Here is a 21,409-nt window from a genome sequence, read left to right on the forward strand (position 1 = left end):
GAGGCCAAAAGGGCCTTTCTGTTGGATAGGAAGAGACAGGAAGACACATCTTGATATACATCAATGTCTTGCCAGATTTTCAGCAGGGGAAAAAAAATCCCACGAGCAATTGGGATGAAAAAGGGTGGGAAATGCCTCCAACTCTGCTCACTTGAGTCCTGTCTCCCCTCCACCTGCCTATGTGATCCTGCAATGGGTTCTGAATAGGTGATACCTTATTCTGTTTCCTGGTAAGTTGTGTGCATGTAAGATCTTCCCCCGTTCTTGAAGATTCCCTCCTTTATTTATCTCCTCACACTCTCACATTCTTTAGTCCATATATCATGGCCACCATCCTCACAGCTAAGGATTTGACTGGATTCTTTTGAGAGCACATCCGTGGTTTCCATTTAATAATTAGCATGAATTAGCTAGAGGCGTCACTGGTGAGAAACAAGATATCTCTCTGGGCTGAGCTCCTGTTATCTGTGTCGTTCCCTCTGAGGCTCTTTTTGTTTTTAATAAGACTTGGAATCGTATTCATGGAGCTAATGTGTGATGCTGATCTACATAATGAGCCTTTTTGACAATCTGGGCACATTTGGGAACAATTCAGTAAGCATATGAAGTCCTTTTGCCAGAACTGTTCATTCTGAGCTGATTCAGAAAGATAACAAAATTGGGCAGAAATGACAGAAGGCGGGAGCTAGATAGGTTGAGAACAGGGATTTTTTTTTCTTTATTTTTTCTCTCAAACTGGCTTAAAATCTGCTTCATAATTTCATACTTTGAAATATTAGTGGCGTGACAAAATGGTGGTGGACAGAACCCTGCATATATAGCCTACAGAGAGGTGAGAACTCCCGTTTTTTCTCATTAATAGGCAACAGGAACGAACACAAGTTGCACCTTAAGAGCCTGACCCAAGCCATTGAAGTAAATGGAAAGACTTAGTGGATTTTGAACAGAGGTGAAAGTAAGCCGGTACAGTCCGGTACGACGTACCGGCAAGAGCCAGTATGCCGTGCCGGACTGGACCGGCTTCCGTGGCGGTGATTTAAAGGGCCCAGGGCTCCGGCCGCTGCGGGGAGCCCCGGGCCCTTTAAAGCGCCGCCGGAGCTCCGGCAGCTGGGCTCATGCGGTGATTTAAAGGGCCCGGAGCTCCGTGGCGGCCGGAGCCCCGGGCCCTTTAATTCGCCCCTGAGCCCCGGGCCTCCCAGCCGCCTCTGCAGCTGGTAGCTCCGGCGTGATTTAAAGGCCCTGTGTCTCCCAGCCACAGCCGGAGCCACAGGGCCTTTAAATCTTGAGAGGCCCCGCCTCTTCCGGTTGAGGCCCCGCCTCTTCCGGTTGAGGCCACGCCCCCGCTCAGGACTCCAGGGTACCGGTAAGTCCTTTAAGTTACTTTCACCCCTGATTTTGAATCAGGCCCTATGACATCAAAGACATAAGCATTCGGATCCTTGTTCTGTAAGGTGTGACTGGTTGTTAGCAATTAGATCAGTGGTGGGCAACCTGTGGCCCGCAAGCCGCACACAGTCCGTCTGGGTAATCCGCTGGCAGGCTGCGAGACAGTTTGTTTACATTGACCGTTCGCAGGCATGGCTGCCCGCAGCTCCCAGTGGCGGCGCCGGGAAGTGGTGGTGCCAGGAACAGCGAACTGCAGCCACTAGGAGCTGCGGGTGGCCATGCCCATGGACGGTCAATGTAAACAAACTGTCTTGCGGCCCGCCAGCGGATTACCCCGACGGTCCGGAGGTTGCCCACCACTGAATTAGATCCTTGTTAATGTGAATGCTCCAAAGAGGCTTCCATTATTTTGTCAGATGTGAATGCTGCTGTGCTTTGCAGTTGAAAATTAAGAGGCTATAGTTAGTTTGTGATTTGCATTTGCACTCAGAATTTGCTGGAGTAGCGTGAGGTGGGGCAAGATAGAGTAGTGCAGTTAACCCTGTACTGTGGATTTTGTTTGTGCATTTCCCACCACTGTATAAAATGGAAATGCAGCCAACCTTCTTTCTTACTGCTTGGTTCTATTCCCAACTCTTGTTTCTGACATGCTGTTTGACTTCGGCCAAGTCAGTTAGGCCAACATTTTCAAATTTGTGTGCTTAAATTAGGCACCTAAATAGGTGGTCTCCTTTTAAGAGGTGTTGAGCATGTGAAGCTCTCATTGACATTGATGGAAGTTGAGAGTGCTTAGCAGCTCTGAAACTCAGGTTGTTTATTTAGGTGCTTAGCTTTTCAAACTTGTAGTGGCAGAGATTGGGAAAGCTCCCAGACATCCAGGGTCAGGGGTCTACTCTATTCACTAGAGCCCTGCAAATCGGCGGATATCCACTTTATATCGGCGGATATCCGCTTTATATCGGTGGATCATTTTTGCAGATTGGCTGCGGATACAAATTTTGTATCCGCTGTGACAGACCCAGACCAGTGGGGTACAGGAGTCTGGTAGAGGGCAAATATACTGGTCACTGGATGAGTAGTTTTCTGTTCCCTGAGTGACCAGAGCAGGGGCTGCACTAGAGTAATCAGGAACCTGCTAGAACCAGTTAAGGCAGGCAGGCTAATTAGGACACCTGGAGCCAATTAAGAAGAAGCTGCTAGAATCAATTAAGGCAGGCTAATCAGGGCACCTGGGTTTTAAAAAGGAGCTCACTTCAGTTTGTGGTGCGAGTGTGAGGAGCTGGGAGCAAGAGGCGCAAGGAGCTGAGAGTGAGAGGGTGTGCTGCTGGAGGACTGAGGAGCACAAGCGTTATCAGACACCAGGAGGAAGGTCCTGTGGTGAGAATAAGGAAGGTGTTTGAAGGAGGCCATGGGGAAGTAGCCCAGGGAGTTGTAGCTGTCATGCAGCTGTTACAGGAGGCACTATAGACAGCTGCAGTCCACAGGGCCCTGGGCTGGAACCCGGAGTAGAGGGCAGGCCCGGGTTCCCCCCAAACCTCCCAATTGACCTGGACTGTGGGTTCTTCCAGAGGGGAAGGTCTCTGGGCTGTTCCCTGACCCACATGGTGAATCTCTGAGGCAAGAAAATCCGCCAATATAGCGCAGGACCCACCAAGATAGAGGAGGAACTTTGTCACACCGCGCAGGTCTCTACTGATCACTTAAGTAACGGTCACTGTAAAGGCAGAAGCTTACAGTCACTGATCACTGACCTTTACTGGTATTGTTGTTTCTTTGATTGAGAAAATGTTAAACCTATTCCAGGGTAATGGCTGGATAAGGAATTGGCATATTGGATCAGTTCCTAGCTTCATAGACTTTAAGGTCAGAAGGGATCATTATGATTGTCTAGTCTGACCTCCTGCACAACGCAGGCCACAGAATCTCACCCACCCACTCCTGTAATAACCTATGTCTGAGGTGTTGAAGTCCTCAAATCATGGTTTAAAGACTTCAAGGTGCAGAGAATCCTCCAGCAAGTGCCCCGTGCCCCACACTGGAGAGGAAGGCGAAAAACCCCCAGGGCCTCTGCCAATCTGCCCTGGAGGAAAATTCCTTCCCAACCCCAAATATGGCGATCAGCTAAACCCTGAGCATGTGGGCAAGACTCAGCAGCCAGCACCCAGGAAAGAATTCTCTGGAGTAACTCAGATCCCACCCCATCTAACATCCCATCACAGGCCATTGGGCATATTTACCGCTAATAGTCAAAGATCAATTAATTGCCAAAATTAGGCAGTTGAATGCTTCATCTAGTGCAGCAGACTTTCTCCTATAGTGGACAGTATCATATGCTTCTGAGGGAAGGTGCTCGAGTCCCCACAATGGACAAGTGTGGAATGACCTGCCCATTACCATCCTCAGCTAGTGTGTGGTGTAAGAACATAAAACTGGCCATACTGGGTCAGACCAATGGTTCTTCTAGCCCAGTATACAACTAATGACAGTGGCCAAGCATGAGGGTTTATATTTCTTCTTTTCTTAGCTTGCTAATAATGTAACCGTGGATATTCTCTTTACCCATATAAACATATACTCCTTTTTAGAATCCTAATATCCATGATATCTTGTGGCAGTGTGTTCCACAGACTATGTGTTGTGTGAGAAGCTTTTCTTTTTATCAGTTTTAAATGTATTGCCTTTCAGTTTCATTGAATGTCCCTGTCATGCGTCAGGTAGTGGTTGACTTTGCATACTTTCAACTCTTCTGCTTTAGCTAAGGCTGGCTTTGGTTTTGATTGTCCCCCAGGCTGCATTATGCCTGGTAGTGAAGTTGTAATGTTTTTGGGAGCTGTACATGTTTGCTATTCAGAGCTATTCATTTTTGAGTTTATCTCAATATTTTCCTGGCATGTGGTGCTTTGTAGTACTTTGTCAGTCCCTGTTCTGTTTCCGTTTTTTATTTGTGAAGGATCTCTAGAGACTGGAAATTGAAAAGATATAGAACATGCTGTGTATTAATTAAAAGCTGCAGCCATACAGTTTTGTGTGGTGAATTCAGCAAGAGTTTGCAAGCTGAGCAGAATCTGCTCTGGTCAATACCTGGATAATGCAAAGTATTATCAACAATGGTTGATTCAGTTCCCTCCTAAGTCAGTGCCCCAGGCAGATATGAGGGGACCTTTTACTGCAGCAGGTGTTGTGCTTTGGAGTAAATGTAACATAGATGCTCTGACCATTTCTTGTTTAGAAATATCTCATTGCTATTTTCATAGGGGCAAAGGCATACAAACCATGTGACCTGACTATATTCCATTTCAGGTCACTACATTCTTCATACAGATCTTCCTTGTACATTTTCAGTTGGATCTAGTAATTGCCTTCATTTCTCATCCCAAATAGGTATTGCTGTGAGCTGTTAAACACCTGTCACATTACATGCCAGAGGTGGTGGTGTTTCAGTGGTGTATGAAGAGACTCTTGCAAGTAGTTTGTAACATATATCAGTTTTATTTTCTAAAGAGTTCAGATCTTTTGTGATAAATACACTATGCAAATGCAAGCTGTTGATGTTAAGAGAGAGACCTTTAAAATAATTAGAATGGCGCCTGCTAGTAACACTATAGCTAAGGCTCTGTCAGCTTTTCCATTTATAACCCCAGGTTTTCAGGGGATTAAAACTCAGCCCTCCAACCACTGGCCATGCAGTAATTTGATAAAGGAAAATCGTAGGCTGTGAAGAGGTTTTTCGTTTCCTGAACGAAATTGGGAAGGGCAGTGCAGTGAGAAAGTGAAATGTCAAGTCTCTTACAAAGCTTGACTTAAGTGTGCATGTGCATCCCTCTATGTGCAGTGTGGATTGGGGGCAGGGCGTGTTATTGGCTGGAGATGCTTTCGAGTTTTTTTTGTTTTTAAACATAACTAATTCTTTCATGCAGGACAGGAATGCCCAGCCCGGGCCTATATCATAAGCTGCCGTATAATGGTTTCTTACGCTGTTATTAATAACTTAGGTTTATGTAGTGCTGTTTTATCCTGAGAGATCCAAAAGTCCTTTGCAGATTTACCTACTGTACAAACTATATGTAGGAATCATTTCACCTTCTGCTGAAAGGCAGCCATCTCTGGGGGAAAATGTGGCAGGTGTTTCACAGCGCACAGCAACACTTCCTGGCACTTGAGGATGGGAAATGCAGAAGAACATTGTTTCTGGTTGAAACCACAGAGTGAATTTAGGCTGGCAGACTATAATTACTCAAGCTGGAATTTGATTAGGACACTGTGGCCTGGTCCACACTAACCCCCCACTTCGGACTAAGGTACGCAAATTCAGCTACGTTAATAACGTAGCTGAATTCGAAGTACCTTAGTCCGAACTTACCGCGGGTCCAGACGCGGCAGGCAGGATCCCCTGTCGATGCCGCGTACTCCTCTCGCCGAGCTGGAGTACCGGCGTCGACGGCGAGCACTTCCGGGATCGATCCCAGAAGATCGATTGCCTGCCGCCGAACCAGGAAGTAAGTGTAGACGTACCCACTCCTTTCCTTTCAAAAGTGGGAACTTCAGTGACTACAAGTAGTTAGGATTTCATTTTTAAATCTCTTTATTAAGCATGTCCAGCAGCTCCCCGTCCTGTGGTGGCATGAGGGTGAGCAGTCGTCCAGCACGGTTGAGAAAGGAAAAGGATAGATAATAAGACAGAAACTATCATATTGCTTGTATATAAATCCATAGTACGCCCACATCTTGAATACTTCATGCAGATCTGGTCACTCTATCTCCAAAAAGATCTACTGGAATTGGAAAAGGTACTGAAAAGGACAACAAAAATGATTAGGGGTATGAAACAGCTTCCATATGAGGAGAGATTAATAAGACTAGGACTTTTCAGCTGGGAAAAGAGACAACTAAAGGTGTCTAGTGACTGGTGTGGAGAATGTAAATAAGGAAGTGTTATTTACTCCTTCTCATAACACAAGCAGTAGGGGTCACCAAATTAAATTAATAGGCAGCAGGTTTAAAACAAACCAAAGGAACTATTTCTTCACACAACGCACAGTCAACCTGTGGAACTCTGTGCCAGAAGATGTTGTGAAGGCCAAGACTATAACAGTGTTCAAAAAAGAACTGGATAAGTTCATGGAGAATAGGCCAGGATGGGCAGGGATGCAAACCCATGGTCTGAAGCGTCCCTAGCCTCTGTTTGCCAGAAGCTGGGAATGGATGATGGGGGATGAATCACTTGATGGTTACCTGTTCTGGTCATTTCCTTTGACGCACCTGGCATTGGCCACTGTCGGAAGACAGGATACTGGGCTAGATGGACCATTGGTCTGACCCAGTATGGCCGTTCTTATATTATTACGTTGAATAAACAAAGAACTGGAAGTCTTAGTACATAAGCTAAATTATGACTTAATTGGAATCACAGAGACTTGGTGGGATAAGTTTGATGACTGGAATATTGTTATAGAGGGGTATAGCTTGTTGAGGAAGGACAGGGAGGGTAAAAAGGGTAGAGGTGTTGCATTATACATGAAGAATATATATACTTGTACTGAGGTACAGAAGGAGGTGGGAGGAAGACCCGTTGAGAGTCTCTGGGTAAACATAAAAGGGGTAAAAAAGAGGGGTGATATCATGATAAGGGTCTACTGTAGATCAACAAATTAGGAAGAGGAGGTGGATGAGGCATTTCTAGAATAACAGAAATATCCAAAACACAAGACCTGGTAATAATGGCTACCCGGACATCTGCTGGAAAAATAATACAGCAAAACACAAAATGTTCAATGAGTTCTTGAAATATATTGGACAGCTTTTTGTTCCAGAAAGTGGGAGGAAATAAGGAGGGGGACAGCCATTTTAGACCTGATTCTGACCAATAAGGAGAAATTAGTAATGAATCTGAAGGTGGAAGGCAATTTGGCTGAAAGTGATCATGAAATGATAGATTTCATGATTCTAAGGAAAGGAAGGAGTGAGAGCAGAAGAATAAGGACAGTGGAGTTCAAAAAAGCAGACTTCAACAAACTCAAAGAAATGGTCGGTAAGGTCCTGTGGGAAGAAAATCTAAGGGATAAAAGGAGCTCAGGGGAGCTGGCAGTTTCTGAAGGAGACAGTATTAAAGGCACAACTGCAAACTATCCTGATGCAAAGGAAGGACTGGAAGAATAGTAAGAGGCTAATATGGCTCCATCAGGAGCTCTTTAATGACCTTGAAAATAATAAAAAAAAAAACCCTACAAAATGTGGAAACCTGGTCAAATTGCTAAGGAGGAGTACAAAAAAATAGCACAAACATGTAGGGACAAAATCAGAAAGGCTGAGTCGCAAAATGAGTTACATATATCAGGGGCCATAAAAGGCAATAAGAAGACGTTCTTTAAGAGTAAGACAAAAACGAAGAAAAGTGTAGGTCCTCTACTTAACAGAGAAGAAGAGCTAATAACTGATGACATCAAGAAAGCTGAGGTGTTTAATATCTATTTTGCTTCAGACTTCACTAAATGGGTTAACGGTGTCCAGATACTCAACACAATTAATATTAATAACAAGAAGGAACATAACCTAAAATAGGGAAAAAACAGGTTAAACAGTATCTAGGTAAGCTTGATGTATTCAAGTCAGGAGGGCCTGATGGAATTCATCCTCGGGTTTGTAAGGAAATAGCTGAAGGAATCTTGGCACCCTTAGCAATTATCTTTGAGAACTCATGGAGGATGGGTAAAGGTCCAGAAGACTGGAGAAGGGGAACGAAGAGGACCCGGGGAATAATAGATCAGTCAGCCTAACTTCCATACCTGGAAAGATACTGGAACAAATTATTGAACAATCAGTTTGTAAGCACCTGGAGGATAATAGAATTATAAGGAATAGCCAGCATGGATTTGTCAAGAACAAATTATGCCAAACCAACTCAATTTCTTTCATTGACAGGGTTACCAGTCTAGTGGGTAGGGTGAAGCAGTAGATGTGATATATCTTGATTTGTAGTAAGGCTTTTGACACAGTTCCACATGACATTCTCATAAGCAAACTAGGGAAATATGATCTAGATAAAATTCATTATAAAGTTGGTGCACAACTGCTTGAAAGTCCATTCTCAGAGAATAGTTATCAGTGGTTTTCTGTCAAAGTGGGAGGACAAATCGGGTGAGGTTCTGCACGGTCTTTCCTGAGTCTGGCACTATTCAATATTTAAATTAATGATTTGGATAATGGAGTAGAGAGTATGCTTATAACATTTGCATATGACACCAAACTGTGAAATGTTGCAAGCACTTTGGAGGACAGGATTAGAATTCAAAATGATCTTCATAAATTGGAAAATTTGTTTGAAATCAACAAGATGAAATTCAATACAGACATGCAAAGTACTACACTTAGGAAAAAAATCAAATGCACAATTACAAAATGAGGAATGACTAGCTAGGTGATAGTACTGCTGAAAAGGATCTCGGGGTTAGAGTGAACCACAAATTGCATATGAGTCAACAATGTGATGCAGTTGTGAAAAAAGCTAATCTAATTCTGGGGGGAGTAGTAACAGAAGTGTCGCATGTAAGACCTGGAAGGTAACTGTCCTACTCTACTCGGCACTGGTGAGGCCTCTGCTGGAGTACTGGAAAACTGTTTTGGATACCACACTTTAAGAGAGATGTGGACACATTAAAGAGAGTCTCTAGAGGAGAGCAACAAAAATTATAAAAAGTTTAGACAGCCTGACCTATGAGGAAAGATTGAAAGAATTTGGCATGTTTAATCTAGAGAAAAGAAAGCTGAAGGGGAGACATGAGTCTTCAAATATGTAAAAGGTTGCCATAAAGAGGATGGTGATCAACTGTTCTCCAGGTCCACCGAGGATAGGACAAGAAGTAATTGGCTTAGTTTGCAGCGTGGGAGATTTAGGTTATATATTAGGAAAAACTTTCTAACTATAAGAGTAATTAAGCACTGGAGCATATTACCTAGGGAGGTTGTGGAATCCCCATCACTGGATGATTTTAAGAACAGTTTAGACAAACACTTTGTTAGGGGGCTTATTCCTTCACCCTCTCACTTCCCTGGTCCTTCTCGCATGAACAGAGAGCAACAATACCCGAAGTCCAAAGGCGCAAACAATTCGATGTTTATTGGGGTGAACTTCCAGCAAGCATGATTCCAGTTTTCTTCCTCAGTGTCCCCCTTCCCAGCTCAGACACCACAGAGCCTTGCCTGTCCCCCTTTTTCCATTCCCTGTTCCCATTTCCCCCCCCTTAGCAAAATATGATTCCAGTTCCCCCACCCCCAATCCCTGTTCCCATTCCCCCTTTACTTCCTGATTGACTGCAGACTATATAGTAAAACTTGAGTTCTGCTTAGCTATACCTTAACCAATCATTTTACTGAAATTTAACTAACCAATCCTAACATACTGTAACCTGGTTATTTAACCAATTATATTCCACCACCTTAATTAGTTTACACCCAGCAAAATTAATTATACAGTAGACAGAAACAATTACAGAACCAGACAGAAACCATGCAAATAAACATACAAAACAATACAGAAGTGAGGATTTCACAACTACATCTATACAGACATAAGGGTTTTCCAGCTGTGTCTATTGATAAGTAAGTCCTTACCAGACAAAAAACTATCAAACTAAATTTCCTTTTACATGTTCTAGGCTCTTTCCTTTCTCTGGAGGTGATAGGAATATCAGAACAGAATTGTATTCCTAACGGCCCAATAGCACCTTATTTTAATGTGACTAGTTTGGAATGTGAGGATGTAACCGTTCACTTCTCAGCTTATGGCTGCCTTTGCTTAGCCTTACTTAGCCTAAGAACAGAGCCTCAGACTGTCACAGTACGAGAAGGCCCTTACACAAACAGACAGTAATTTTAATTCTTTCTTTTATACCTCTATAACTAGCTAAGTGATAAGAATACACGTAAATTCTTAAAGTATAGGCCTTTACAGACAGGCCTGAATATCTATATCCTAACACACTTGTCAGAGATGGTCTAGTCTGCCTCAGCATGGGGGGGGGGAGGGGGACTAGAGGACCTCTTGAGGTCCCTTCCAGCCCTGCATTTCTATGATTCTATCCTCTATGGCAAATCTTGTTTCTATCACAAAGACCGACTTAAAGGCAAGGGAAATGAGAGGCTATGAAATCAACAACTCCTTCAGAGCAGATTTATCTGCTGTCTAGAAATCAGCAAACTCAGGAATGATTTTATGAATAAGTAGCACCAACCTCAAATTAAATCCAGGGTTTCCTCATGGGACTTTCAAGTCAGGCTCCGACTGGAGGTGCACTGTTCAAAGGGATAAATATATGGTATGCCCCATCATGTATAACATGAAGGCTTGATTTGTGATCAGAGCGAACTGTCCCGAACTTCCATTGGCTTCACCATTCCGTGCCGTTCCAGCTCAGGCTAGGAACAAAACTATCACCGCCAACGAACAAGGTTTTATGTGTAAAGGGGATTGTGTGTTCTTTCTTTGCAGACAGCAATAAATTGCTTATCTCCTAGTGCTGCTCTGGTGTGTAAGTTCAGACTGAGAGTAATGAGATCCAAACCACCCACTGCTTTCCCCTGTGGTTTCCAGCAAATGGGCTCATGAAGAAATTGGGTTTTCCCCCCTCTAATATTAAATGTTTAATGACCAAAAACGTGCAAAATAGAACCCAGCTTGACCTTTCTGTTCTGTTCCGCTCAGCACACCTTTGACTACCTCCTGGCCGTTCCACTTGCAATCACAGATGCTGAGACAGCATTTTGTTTTGTACCACTATGCTACAGATATAGTATATCTCTTTAATTATTTGTGCTCCCCCTGGACTCCTCACATTCCTGCATGTCATTCCCAGCTGTGACCTGGTGCCATATTGTCCATTTGTCAGCAGTACAACTAGAATAGTAATGAATGTGCTCTTCATCACTTCAGTTGTACTGTACATAGACCCTTACAGGAGAAGATGCTTTAATGATAAGTTTAAACTTAAACCTTTGTCAGCATTTCTTTCCTTGGATCTGTGTAATACATTATGGGCAGACAGGCACAGGGGAGTGACTATGTTTTCAGCTTTCCAGTAGGGAAAAAGAAAAAAAGCATTTATAGCCTTTTTCCTTCACTTTCTTTGTTCTGTATTGAAATTTATAACTGTCACTGCTTCGCCTTTCTAGAAGTCCTTGTTTGGTACTGGTTTAGCGCTGCAAAGAGCAGTCTCAGACCAGTGTGTCTTTCACTGCTTGGTTATGGAGAATAGAATTCTGGATCTTCTGCTTTAGAACATGTGTGTCTGCCACTCAAGTTCTTGTGAAGGAAAGATTTGAGTAGTATTAAGGCTTACGTTCTCATTTAGCCCCGCTTTTGGAAGTTAGTGTAATTGTAAACCCAGGAGCATTCAATAGAAGGCACTATACTCACTAACCAGTATACTGGGGCTTTGGTACATTGCTTCTGTACTTAGTAGGTGTTTTGAAATATGAAGGCACATGCTTGTGACTGTCATCTAAGGGAGAATGCAGTGTATGTGTTTGTGTGTATGTATGTAAAGTATTTTGCTTGGCAGATTTGTAGCTTTAGGTAGAGGACAAGGAATTAATTTGTATGTTCTCTCTTTTCCCAGGCCCCCTCCATTCTCAGTTCCTTACCTGGAGTGATGGAAAACTCCTCTGTGGCATCTGCCTCCTCTGAGGCAGGGAGTAGCCGATCTCAGGAAATCGAAGAGCTGGAGAGGTTCATTGACAGCTACGTCCTTGAGTACCAAGTCCAAGGTTTGCTGACCGACAAAACGGAAGGGGACGGGGAGAGTGAGAAAACGCAGTCCAACATCTCGCAGGTTAGTGCAACTGGACATGAGGCGTTAAACCAAGATGCGGGGTCACCGTGAAATGGTGCCCTGCTCTCTAGATGGGCTGTCAGGTTTGGATACATATTATGTGCATTTAGCTAAGTGGGCATCTACAGATCTTGGCAGTGAAGGGGGGGGGGGGGGATAGTGCAGTGGCAGATTCTTGCTCCTTGAGATGTCTAGTAAAGATCTTTTGTCAATTACATTCTTCAGCAGATGTTCCCAAAATAGCCCTAATGTTTTAGCTTCCCTAGAAACACCTCTGAGTTTCAATTTGAAGAGAAATTTTGTCTTCTCATAAATATCAGGTTACCAAAGGGCTGGAGTTTCTGCTCTGATGAACTGGGGCTGGGTATTGCTGCTCCTACTGGTGGGAGGAAGAAGGAAATCTGTGTGCATGGAAGGTAGTAGAGTGGAGAGCTGGCTTGTGTGGCTGTGCTCAGCAATCTGCTGCTCTGATCGAGTTGCTAGGAAGGAGTGACTGCTCTATACTGCAAGTGGGTGCTCTGTTAGATTACAGAGGGGGCCAAGAGAGCGATACTTTTGCAAGAAAGAGAGCAGTCCCTTATGAGTGCTCATAGCTCTGTGCAATGCACCACCAGCAAAAACACAGCGGCCCAGGCCCCGTATGGACTGGCTTGTCTTGACCAGTCTGAATGGGATGTGTTGCAGTAACACTGGCTGAGGGATATTAAGCTTGGCAGAGGTGCTGACTTTCTATTGTGCCAGGGGGTGCTTGGCCCCCGCTCTGCCCCAGACCCTGTCCCCACTAAACCCCTTCCCCCAAAGCCCAACCCCCGCCCTGCCTCTTCCTGCCCCTGCTCCACCCCCGCCCTGCCTCTTCCTTTTCCACCCTGTTCCGCCCCCTCCCCGGAGCATGCCCCGCCCTCGCTCCTCCCCCTCCCCCCCAGTGCCTCCTGCATCACGGCAGGTGGGAGGAGCTGGGGGGAGGGGGAGGAGCTGATCGGGGGGCTGCCGGTGGGTGCTCAGCACCCACCATTTTTTTTTCCAGCCCCGGAGCACCCACGGTGTCAGCACCTATGAAGTGTGGTGATGTGTTGAGCAATTGAGAAGTGCTTGTTAGAACCTACAGACCTGTGCTGCATTGATTCTAAGGGTAGCTCCCACTGATATTTGGGAGCACACTGATTCATTATCAAACATAGCACATGCCCCAAAAACCTCCATAAATGGATGCGTATGGCTGCTGCTCATTCAGGGACCTGAGAGCTTATTGCAAAATAGCCATTTTTTGCTAAGACACCTAATAGATTTCTGGTTTGGAGGGGTGCAAAGGCCCAGGAGAGAGAGGGATTGTCTAAGGGAGGGGTGGTTTGGGGTTGTCAGTGGAAGGGGTACAACTAGAAATAATACTAGAAAGTTACATACTAGGGATGTAACTTTTAAAATGGACAATTTGGGCTGAACGTCATAAAAAATGAGAGCTGTCTCCTGAGCGAAATTGTTGGTTTGTATTACAGCGCTACCCTGTGCTAAGCGCATTCCGAACATGTAAAATGGCAGAGATACGTTTGAGAGGAAGGATGTCCAGTGGTTAGGGCGCTAAACTAGACCTGGGTTCAAGTCCCTGCTGTGTCACAGGCTGTCTGTATGGCCTTGGGCAAATCACTTTCTGTGTCTCAGTTCCCCATCTGTACAACAGGAACAGTAGCACTTCCCTGCCTCACAGGGATGCTGTGTGGATAAATACATTGGAGATTGTGAGGCTTTCAGATGCTCTGGTGAGAGGGCCCATGTAAGTACTTAAGACAGTATACAGATGCAGTCCCTGCCCCAAAGACCATATCTTTAACTATTGGTACTGCCATCAGTAGTCATTTAAAACTGAAAATGGATTTAAGCATCCAATTTCAGACCTAGGTTTGGATCTGGATATTGAATATACCAAGGTCAAGGTGTGTTTGGGTCCCTCTGTTTGTTACAATCATTATTTTTGTATTGCAGTAGCTCCTAGGAGCCCCCGTCATGTACCTGGAACCCATTGTGCTAGGCGCTGTACAAACACAGAGAAAAAAGACAGTCTGTGTCCCAAAGATTTATTTTAAAAATAATCCTTTTGGATGTATGGGAGAGTGTACTGTCAGGAGGAATTCCACCCGGGCAGAGGGATGGAATAGAAGACCCATTCCAACCTTTTACTGCTCTGATTTCTATGAGCCTTCCAGTCACCATAGAAAGACTTGGTCTTGTGGTTCCACTCTCTGTGCATTTGTTTGCTTCCATGGTTGCCTTTTATTTCTGTAGCTTGTATTTAGGTTTTCTGCTGTGCCTGGGGCAATGGTGGCTAGTCACACCAAAACCCAAAGTGCAGTAGGCGTCAGGCAGGGTCTCATGAAAGGGCTTTGTTCTGGTGATGTGTCTATGCCCCTCACAGTGAGGTCACTAGAAGTCCTGAATCACCAGGGGACCAGTCTTATTTTACATTTTTCATTCATGACCTTGGCATGACAAGTGGGAGTGTGCTAATAAAATGTGCAGATGATACAGAGTTGGGAAGTATTGCCAATATGGAGAAGGACTGGAATATCATACAAGAAGATCTGGAGGATCCTGAAAGCTGGAGTAATAGAAATGGGATAAAATTTAATAGTGCAAAGTGCAAGGTTATACACTTAGGGACTAACAACCAGAATTTTTGCTATAAGCTGGGGGCATATCAGTTGTAAGTGATGGAGGAGGAGAAAGACCTGGGTGTATTGGTCGATCACAGGATGTCTCTGAGCTGCCAATATGATGCTCCCCTGAAAACGGCTAATGCACTCCTGAGAGGCATCAGGCGAGGTATTTCCAGTAGAGAGAGGGATGTGTTATTACCATTATACAAGGCATCATCTGGAATACTGTGTGCAGTTTTGGTCTCCCATCTTTAAGAAAGATGAATTCAAACTAGAACAGGTGCAGAGAAGGGCTACTAGGATGATCAGAGGAATGAAAAACCTATCTTATGAGAGGAGACTAAAGGAACTCGGCATGTTTAACCTAACCAAATGAAGGCTGAGGGGAGATATGATTGCTCTGTATAAACACATCAGAGGGATAAATACCAAGGAGGGAGAGGAATTATTTAAGTTAAGTGCCAATGCTGACACGAGAACAAATGGATATAAATTGGCCATCAACAAGTTTAGGCTTGAAATTAGATGTAGGTTTCTAATCATTGAAGGACTAAAGTTCTGGAGCAGCTTTCCAAGGGGAGAAGTGGGGGCAAAAATCCTAACTGGCTTCAAGACTGAGTTTGATAAGTTTATGGAGGGGATGGTATGATGAGACTGCTTACAATGGCCTGTGGCCCATCGGCGACTGCTAGTAGCGAATATCCCCATTGCCCGGAGATGGGGAGGGCTCTGAGTTACTACAGAGAATTCTTTCCCAGGTGTCTGGCTGGTGGGTCTTGCCAACATGCCCATGATCTAACTGCTCACCATATTTGGGGTTAGGAAGGAATTTTCCCTCAGGTCAGATTCGCAGAGACCAGGGTGGGGTTTTGCCTATGGGCACAGGTCACTTGCAGGTTTAAACTCGTGTAAATGGTGGATTCTCTGTATTTTGAAGTCTTTTAATCATGATTTGAGGACTTCAGTAACTCAGACAGATGTTTTGGGTCTATTACAGTAGTGGGTGGGTGAGGTTCTGTGGCCTGCGATGTGCAGAAGGTCAGACTAGATAATCACAACGGTCCTTTCTAGCATTAAAGTCTGGGTCTGTGTTTTCCAGTTCTTCAAGGAATGTGCAGGCTTCCCATCCTGGTGGAGGTTCAGGAAGTGATTTAGTAGCATATTGGGAGTTGTAGTTCAGTTTGCCAACTTGTCACACAGGAATCGTCTGCGTAGGTAGTGAAGAGACGGTGAAAGCAATGATTGTGCTGCTGCATATTATAGAAGGGGCTGCTTCTTTTTCCCTCTTGCAGTGACATGATCTTGGAAGTCAAATGGCTTTCAAACACTAATAAAAAGACAACTCTCTCTCTCTCTCAGCGTGGAAGTGCCTTGTAAAGAGCCCTGCCATGGTGACAGCCCAGAGAGACTTGCTTCCCTTTGTGACTGATGTGGGATCATGAGTGAATAACACCAAGGGACCATGCACTGGGAGGTGCATTGGCATTTCCCTGCTCAGAATGCAATGCAGAGAGCAGGGATGGCAGAGCTGCTCTAGAGACTTCCTTCCACCCCTAATCTGCCCCAGCGAGTTGGGTTGGGTTGGGTTGGGAGTTGGTCACTTTGGTAACTATAGTTTCAAAGGGGAACACAGGGTTGGTTAGATTCTGCATCTTGTTCTGGTGTCTATCACAATATATTCTGGGTGAAAATATATGCAGAAACCAAGCCAGTGACAGTAGAAGTAGGCCCAGTGGCTCAGAAGGAAGCAGCTGTTCTGTCAACAGGAAAAAATGGGGAGAATGAGGGCTGACGTACCAAAATAACCCAAGGTGAACTGACCTGACTAGAAAGGCCTTGATGACTGCTATAGAGGGACTCGGGCAAATGTGCCCAGGGAGACAGTGCCATAGAGAGGAGGTGGTCTGTGAACTGACTCGGCCCCACCTCGAGCCAGATGTACTCCAGAACCATTATGAAGGATAGGATTGTGAATTGATTCTGTGTTGTAGCCAGCAGCAAAAGGAGGTTAGGGAGAATAGGAGCATGAATTCCCTCCCTGTGTCCTGTCGCCGTTTCACTTATGAAACAATATCCAATAAGCGCCAGCCGTGGTTCTGAACAAGGACTGGAGTTTTTAATAATGGACACGATAGTGGGCTCAGATCTCCACAGGTTTCCTGGATGGAACTGGATCATTTCCTTTGCCCAGAGATTCAATGTAAAGGATGCATTTGTCCATAGCACTTTTTAGTCACAAACTCTTCATGGCTCATTAGACCACCCAACAGGCTCCACTGTGTTATATAGGCAGCATCTGTAGATGGGGAAGGAGAGAAGCAGAATGGGGCTATGGGCAAGCTCTGGGAGAATGACTGAGTACGTGGGAGTCTGAGGAGGAAGATTCTTCTATTGACTTAGCTACTGCCTCTTGAGGGGATGGATTTACTGTAGTGATGGAAAAAACCCTTCCATCACTGTAGCAAGCGTCTACACTACTGCGGCATACCTGCAGCGCAGCAGCTGTAGCGCGTGTAGTGTAGACATCGCCTTAATCTATATCTTTGGGCAAGTCACTCGTATTCTCTGTGCCTCAATTCTCGATGAGTTTAATAATATTTCCCTTCCCAACAGAGGTGTTGTGAGGATAAATTCGTTCACTGACATGTCTGAAGTGCTCAGATAGTACAATGATGGAGGATATTTACTATAAGTACCTAGAAAGGGGAGGAGGTGTTAAATGCTACTGTGTATCATGAATTGGCTATAGTCTCCATTTCCTTACCCTAGCCCTTGGAGTCCTACAGCAGTAGCATTTCTGCCAGTGGGGCACTTGGGATGCTGCTCCACTCAGAAGAAAACAAGAGAGAATATAGTGAGAGTAAAATAAATGTAACTTCTGCTTAATTTGTGCCAGGGCTGAGCCTCTGGGCTTGGCAGTTCATAGCCCCGGCACCTCTGGGCTTGGCAGTTCATAGCCCCGGCACCTCTGGGCTTGGCAGTTCATAGCCCCGGCACCTCTGGGCTTGCTGCATCCGTTATGAATGTAAAAAAAAATGCTTGAGCCCTAGCACCTAATTGCTTGAGCCCCAGCAGTATGTCACTTGCAGCTGTTAATATAACAGAATAGCTGTCCCATAAAGATATTCGTTCCAGGGCTGTTGTTCCTGTGCCTAAGACTGCTAAGGGGATACATGCATAATTCCAGCAGAAGGTTTTCCAGTACAACCGTAACAAGACTTCACTGAAGAGTTGAACAGCCCTTAATAAATAAGCACAGGCACAGTTAAGGTTAATTATAATAACCCACCTAAAATGTTGACCTAATGTTGCCATTGCCAGGAGGGTGAGATCTTATATACAGGTCACTTTTGAAGCGCCGGTTTCTAATATTGGCCCTTCTTCATGTTTTGTGGCCTCGTCCTCATCGGTCCTTAAATGGTCAGATTAATTCCTGTTTCTGCTTGTGTGGAATTCACTTACTATTTGCTTTGTGCGTCAGCCTCTGTGATGTCATCAGCAGAGTAAATAGCTTTAGAATAGCATTTACCTCAAGCTGGAGCAGCAGAGAGAGCTCTGTAATAGGGCAGGGTGAACATTTTCCATCCCGACTGTTTTTTTTATGGAGAATTGGGTTTTTCATAAAACGTGTCTGCTTTCAGCAGAAAACGCCAGGTTTTCTTTGAAAAACCAAATGCTCCAAAACTGAAGTACTTTGGTTTTGATATCGTGCTGTGGTGCCTCATGGGAAATCATAGTTCAGTTTTCTCATGTTCACGTTATCCCCCTGCGTGGACTAGATCTCTTATGATGCACTACTGCAAGAAACTCCCTGGGGCCAATCATCTCTCACCATGAGGGGAGACCACTGTTCATCATGGGAGATGTAGTCCAACCCAGTAGCTTGGCCTATAGAGAAGAATGGGAGCACGAGGCACCGCGGCAGCATTTTTGGATCAAAATATTTCAAATTTCAGCTGAAATATTCTGGGTTTTTATTTTTTGCTGAAAAACCAACTTTTTTGTGGAAAATATCCTCTTCTCCTCTCCACCCCCATTTTTGGCAAAATATTTTTCATGAAAGAAGTGCATTTTCTGATCAGCAGTGCCTTTCGTGAACAGTCCCTCTTGCAAAACATGAACACGTCAGTACTGTAGAGTTTCCTTGGCTTCCAAGAACAGTCTGATGGTGTTTTGCTAGACGCAGGGGTTTGATTCGACAGTTTTCCCAATGTAGCTATTATTTTACACAATGCCTTTCTATCCTTTTTGCAGTGGACAGCGGATTGTAGTGAGCAGCTGGATGACAGCTGTTCCTCATCGAGAGGGAAGGGCTTACCGTCTCACGAACACAATCAGGTAGGGGATGTGCTTAGCTCTTCCTGTCAAAGCTCTTGCTCTTTTAACTCAGCGTCACTGAGCCTTGGTGTTGTTGGCATTCACTTTCCTAGAGTAAGAGATGATTCTTGGAATCTGCGGTGACTCCACGGTTAAGGAGGAGGAATAGCTACGGAAGCAGATAGTGAGAATTGAGTATGGTGGTTCCCAGATCCTTGGACGAAGAGCTTTTGGGCTATAATGACTTAGATAGGAGGCCAGGACACTAGCTCCTTTGACCATTGTACCTCCCTTAGCACTCGTACAAGAGCTGTACTGTACCACTTGGTCATTGTTGATTGGTGTATTATCAGGCTTGAAATGAAGCTTTAGACTTTGAGTTCTGAATCCTAGGAACTAGATATGGAAAAGACCTATTGAAGCATCTAGTCCATCCAGTAGCAAGGGGAGATTTTGTTTGGTGTGTAGGTGTGGGTGGAGTAGGAGGCATGGATTTCATTTCCTATCACTATCCAGTCTGAAATTCGGTTTCATCCCTCTTCTCCAGTTGAGGCAGCCGGAGACCTTATCTTTTCACCCACAATGTAAATAATCTATCAGGAAAAGCCAACCTTTCTTCTCCTAGCGAAAACCACTGTCAACGGAAAAGCTCCCCACTCGAAGACAGCCCATTTTAAACAGAAATAGATTTCTGTCCAGTAAAGGACAGAGAGGGCTTGGAGGGTGCTGTTGATTTCTGGAGAGCTTTTTAAGAAAAGCCCCGTGAGACAGCAACTCCGTGTCAAAGTCAGGTTGAATATGTGAACTAAAATTCAGGTATGGGAGTTGCGTGTACAGCATGTGAAAGTATGTGCCTGCTGATATGTTTACTGCAATGTAAGGATCATGTGTTACTAGGGAGAAAGAAGAGACTGAGTTAAATACCCATGTGGGCGAAGTATGATTGTGGAGGGTAGATCACAAACCCATCATAGCCATGTGTTGTAAAGTAGAGGCACTAGTGAAAGCAGAGTGCAAGGTGACATCTGTGCATACAGTGAACAGTAGGGTAAAGTACGATACCTGCACACACGTGGTTTCTTTGGCTATGATTTTCCTTCCTCACTTATGTGGGAAGGCCCAAGAGTGAGACAGCAGAAGAGTTTAATAAGTAGCTCCAGAGAGAGCATGTCCCACTGGTCAGGGCTAAACTACCCTTCTGAAGCAAAATGTTGCAGCACTGGAAGTAGCAGCATTCTTTCTCTTCTGGCATACGGATAAATAAACACACCCATCTCCTGCTGGCAGTTCCCCATGTGCATCACTCACCACCAGCCAAAACAGAAAAGCAGGTCGTCTCGGAAACGGGGGCTCTGTTGTGGGACTGAAGCATTTTACAAACGGTATTGTGTAAAATGAGCTCAGCGTGTGAATTGCAAGAACACTATGAACAAAGAGCCTAGAAAATAAGAGCTGAGGTTGAATTCAAAATTAAAAAAAAAAAAAAAAGATTTCTCCAGCATCAGCCAATTCCGTATAAGCCGCTAGTTCCCAAACTGTGCTCAACAGGGCACGGGGGGGTGATTCTCTGGTTACTGTCTGTTGATGTGGTGGTGGCTCTTTTCAGCTCTTTCTACAGGTATTCGAGCTGTGAACAAGGAGGGGCTAACCAAGCTGTATCCATTAGGGGCTAGAAGGAGTGGGAACAGAGCCACTCTGTGCTGCTATTTAGACAGAAAGATGTGTGGCAGCTGGGAAACCATTCGGGGGAAGAGTATGAGAAGCACGTGCATAGAGTGACAGCAGCCCACGTGTCAGCAAACCCATGCAGGAAGGAGAAGAGTTGGTAGAGGGAGAGGAAATGAGCAAAGTAAAACCTTCTTCAGTCAAGACTTTTTACTGAATTGAAGACAGTTAAAGGGACACTTTCATGTGGACACTTTCAGGTCTGTTTAACTGTCATGTGCACAGGTTTGTAATAATCACCATTTGGATCTTGCACAGTTGCCAGTGGAGGGATAGGTGCTGGAGGCCTTTATGAATGGGAGGTGCCCACAAGACAAATCTCAGTAACAAGCCATGGTCCGTGCTGTGAGAAAGCTTGAGACACCCTGCTCCAACAGCAACCTGTGCATGAAACTGTGTGTTGAGCATTGCATTGAGATGCAGAGCTATTTCCATTCCGTGCCCCTGTCTTGTCGCTTCTTCCTCCCAAACAGATCTGTACAATCTGGCCTTCTCGCTCTGTCCACCGTG

At 44.8% G+C, this 21,409-nt stretch overlaps 1 protein-coding gene across 1 annotated transcript in view; it reads left to right on the top strand.

Annotated features, from left to right (window-relative positions):
• The window catches only part of CTIF (cap binding complex dependent translation initiation factor), a 328,641-nt gene that overhangs the window by 73,636 nt on the left and 233,596 nt on the right, over positions 1-21,409 (top strand). Inside the window, exons 2-3 of the mRNA XM_065406541.1 lie at positions 11,997-12,209; positions 19,112-19,195. Coding sequence (XP_065262613.1) covers positions 12,030-12,209; positions 19,112-19,195 — 264 coding nt within the window. The 5' untranslated portion in view covers positions 11,997-12,029. The remainder of the gene's footprint in view (positions 1-11,996; positions 12,210-19,111; positions 19,196-21,409) is intronic.

The sequence above is a fragment of the Emys orbicularis genome, chromosome 6 (assembly GCF_028017835.1).
Source record: "Emys orbicularis isolate rEmyOrb1 chromosome 6, rEmyOrb1.hap1, whole genome shotgun sequence".
NCBI lineage: Eukaryota > Metazoa > Chordata > Testudines > Emydidae > Emys > Emys orbicularis.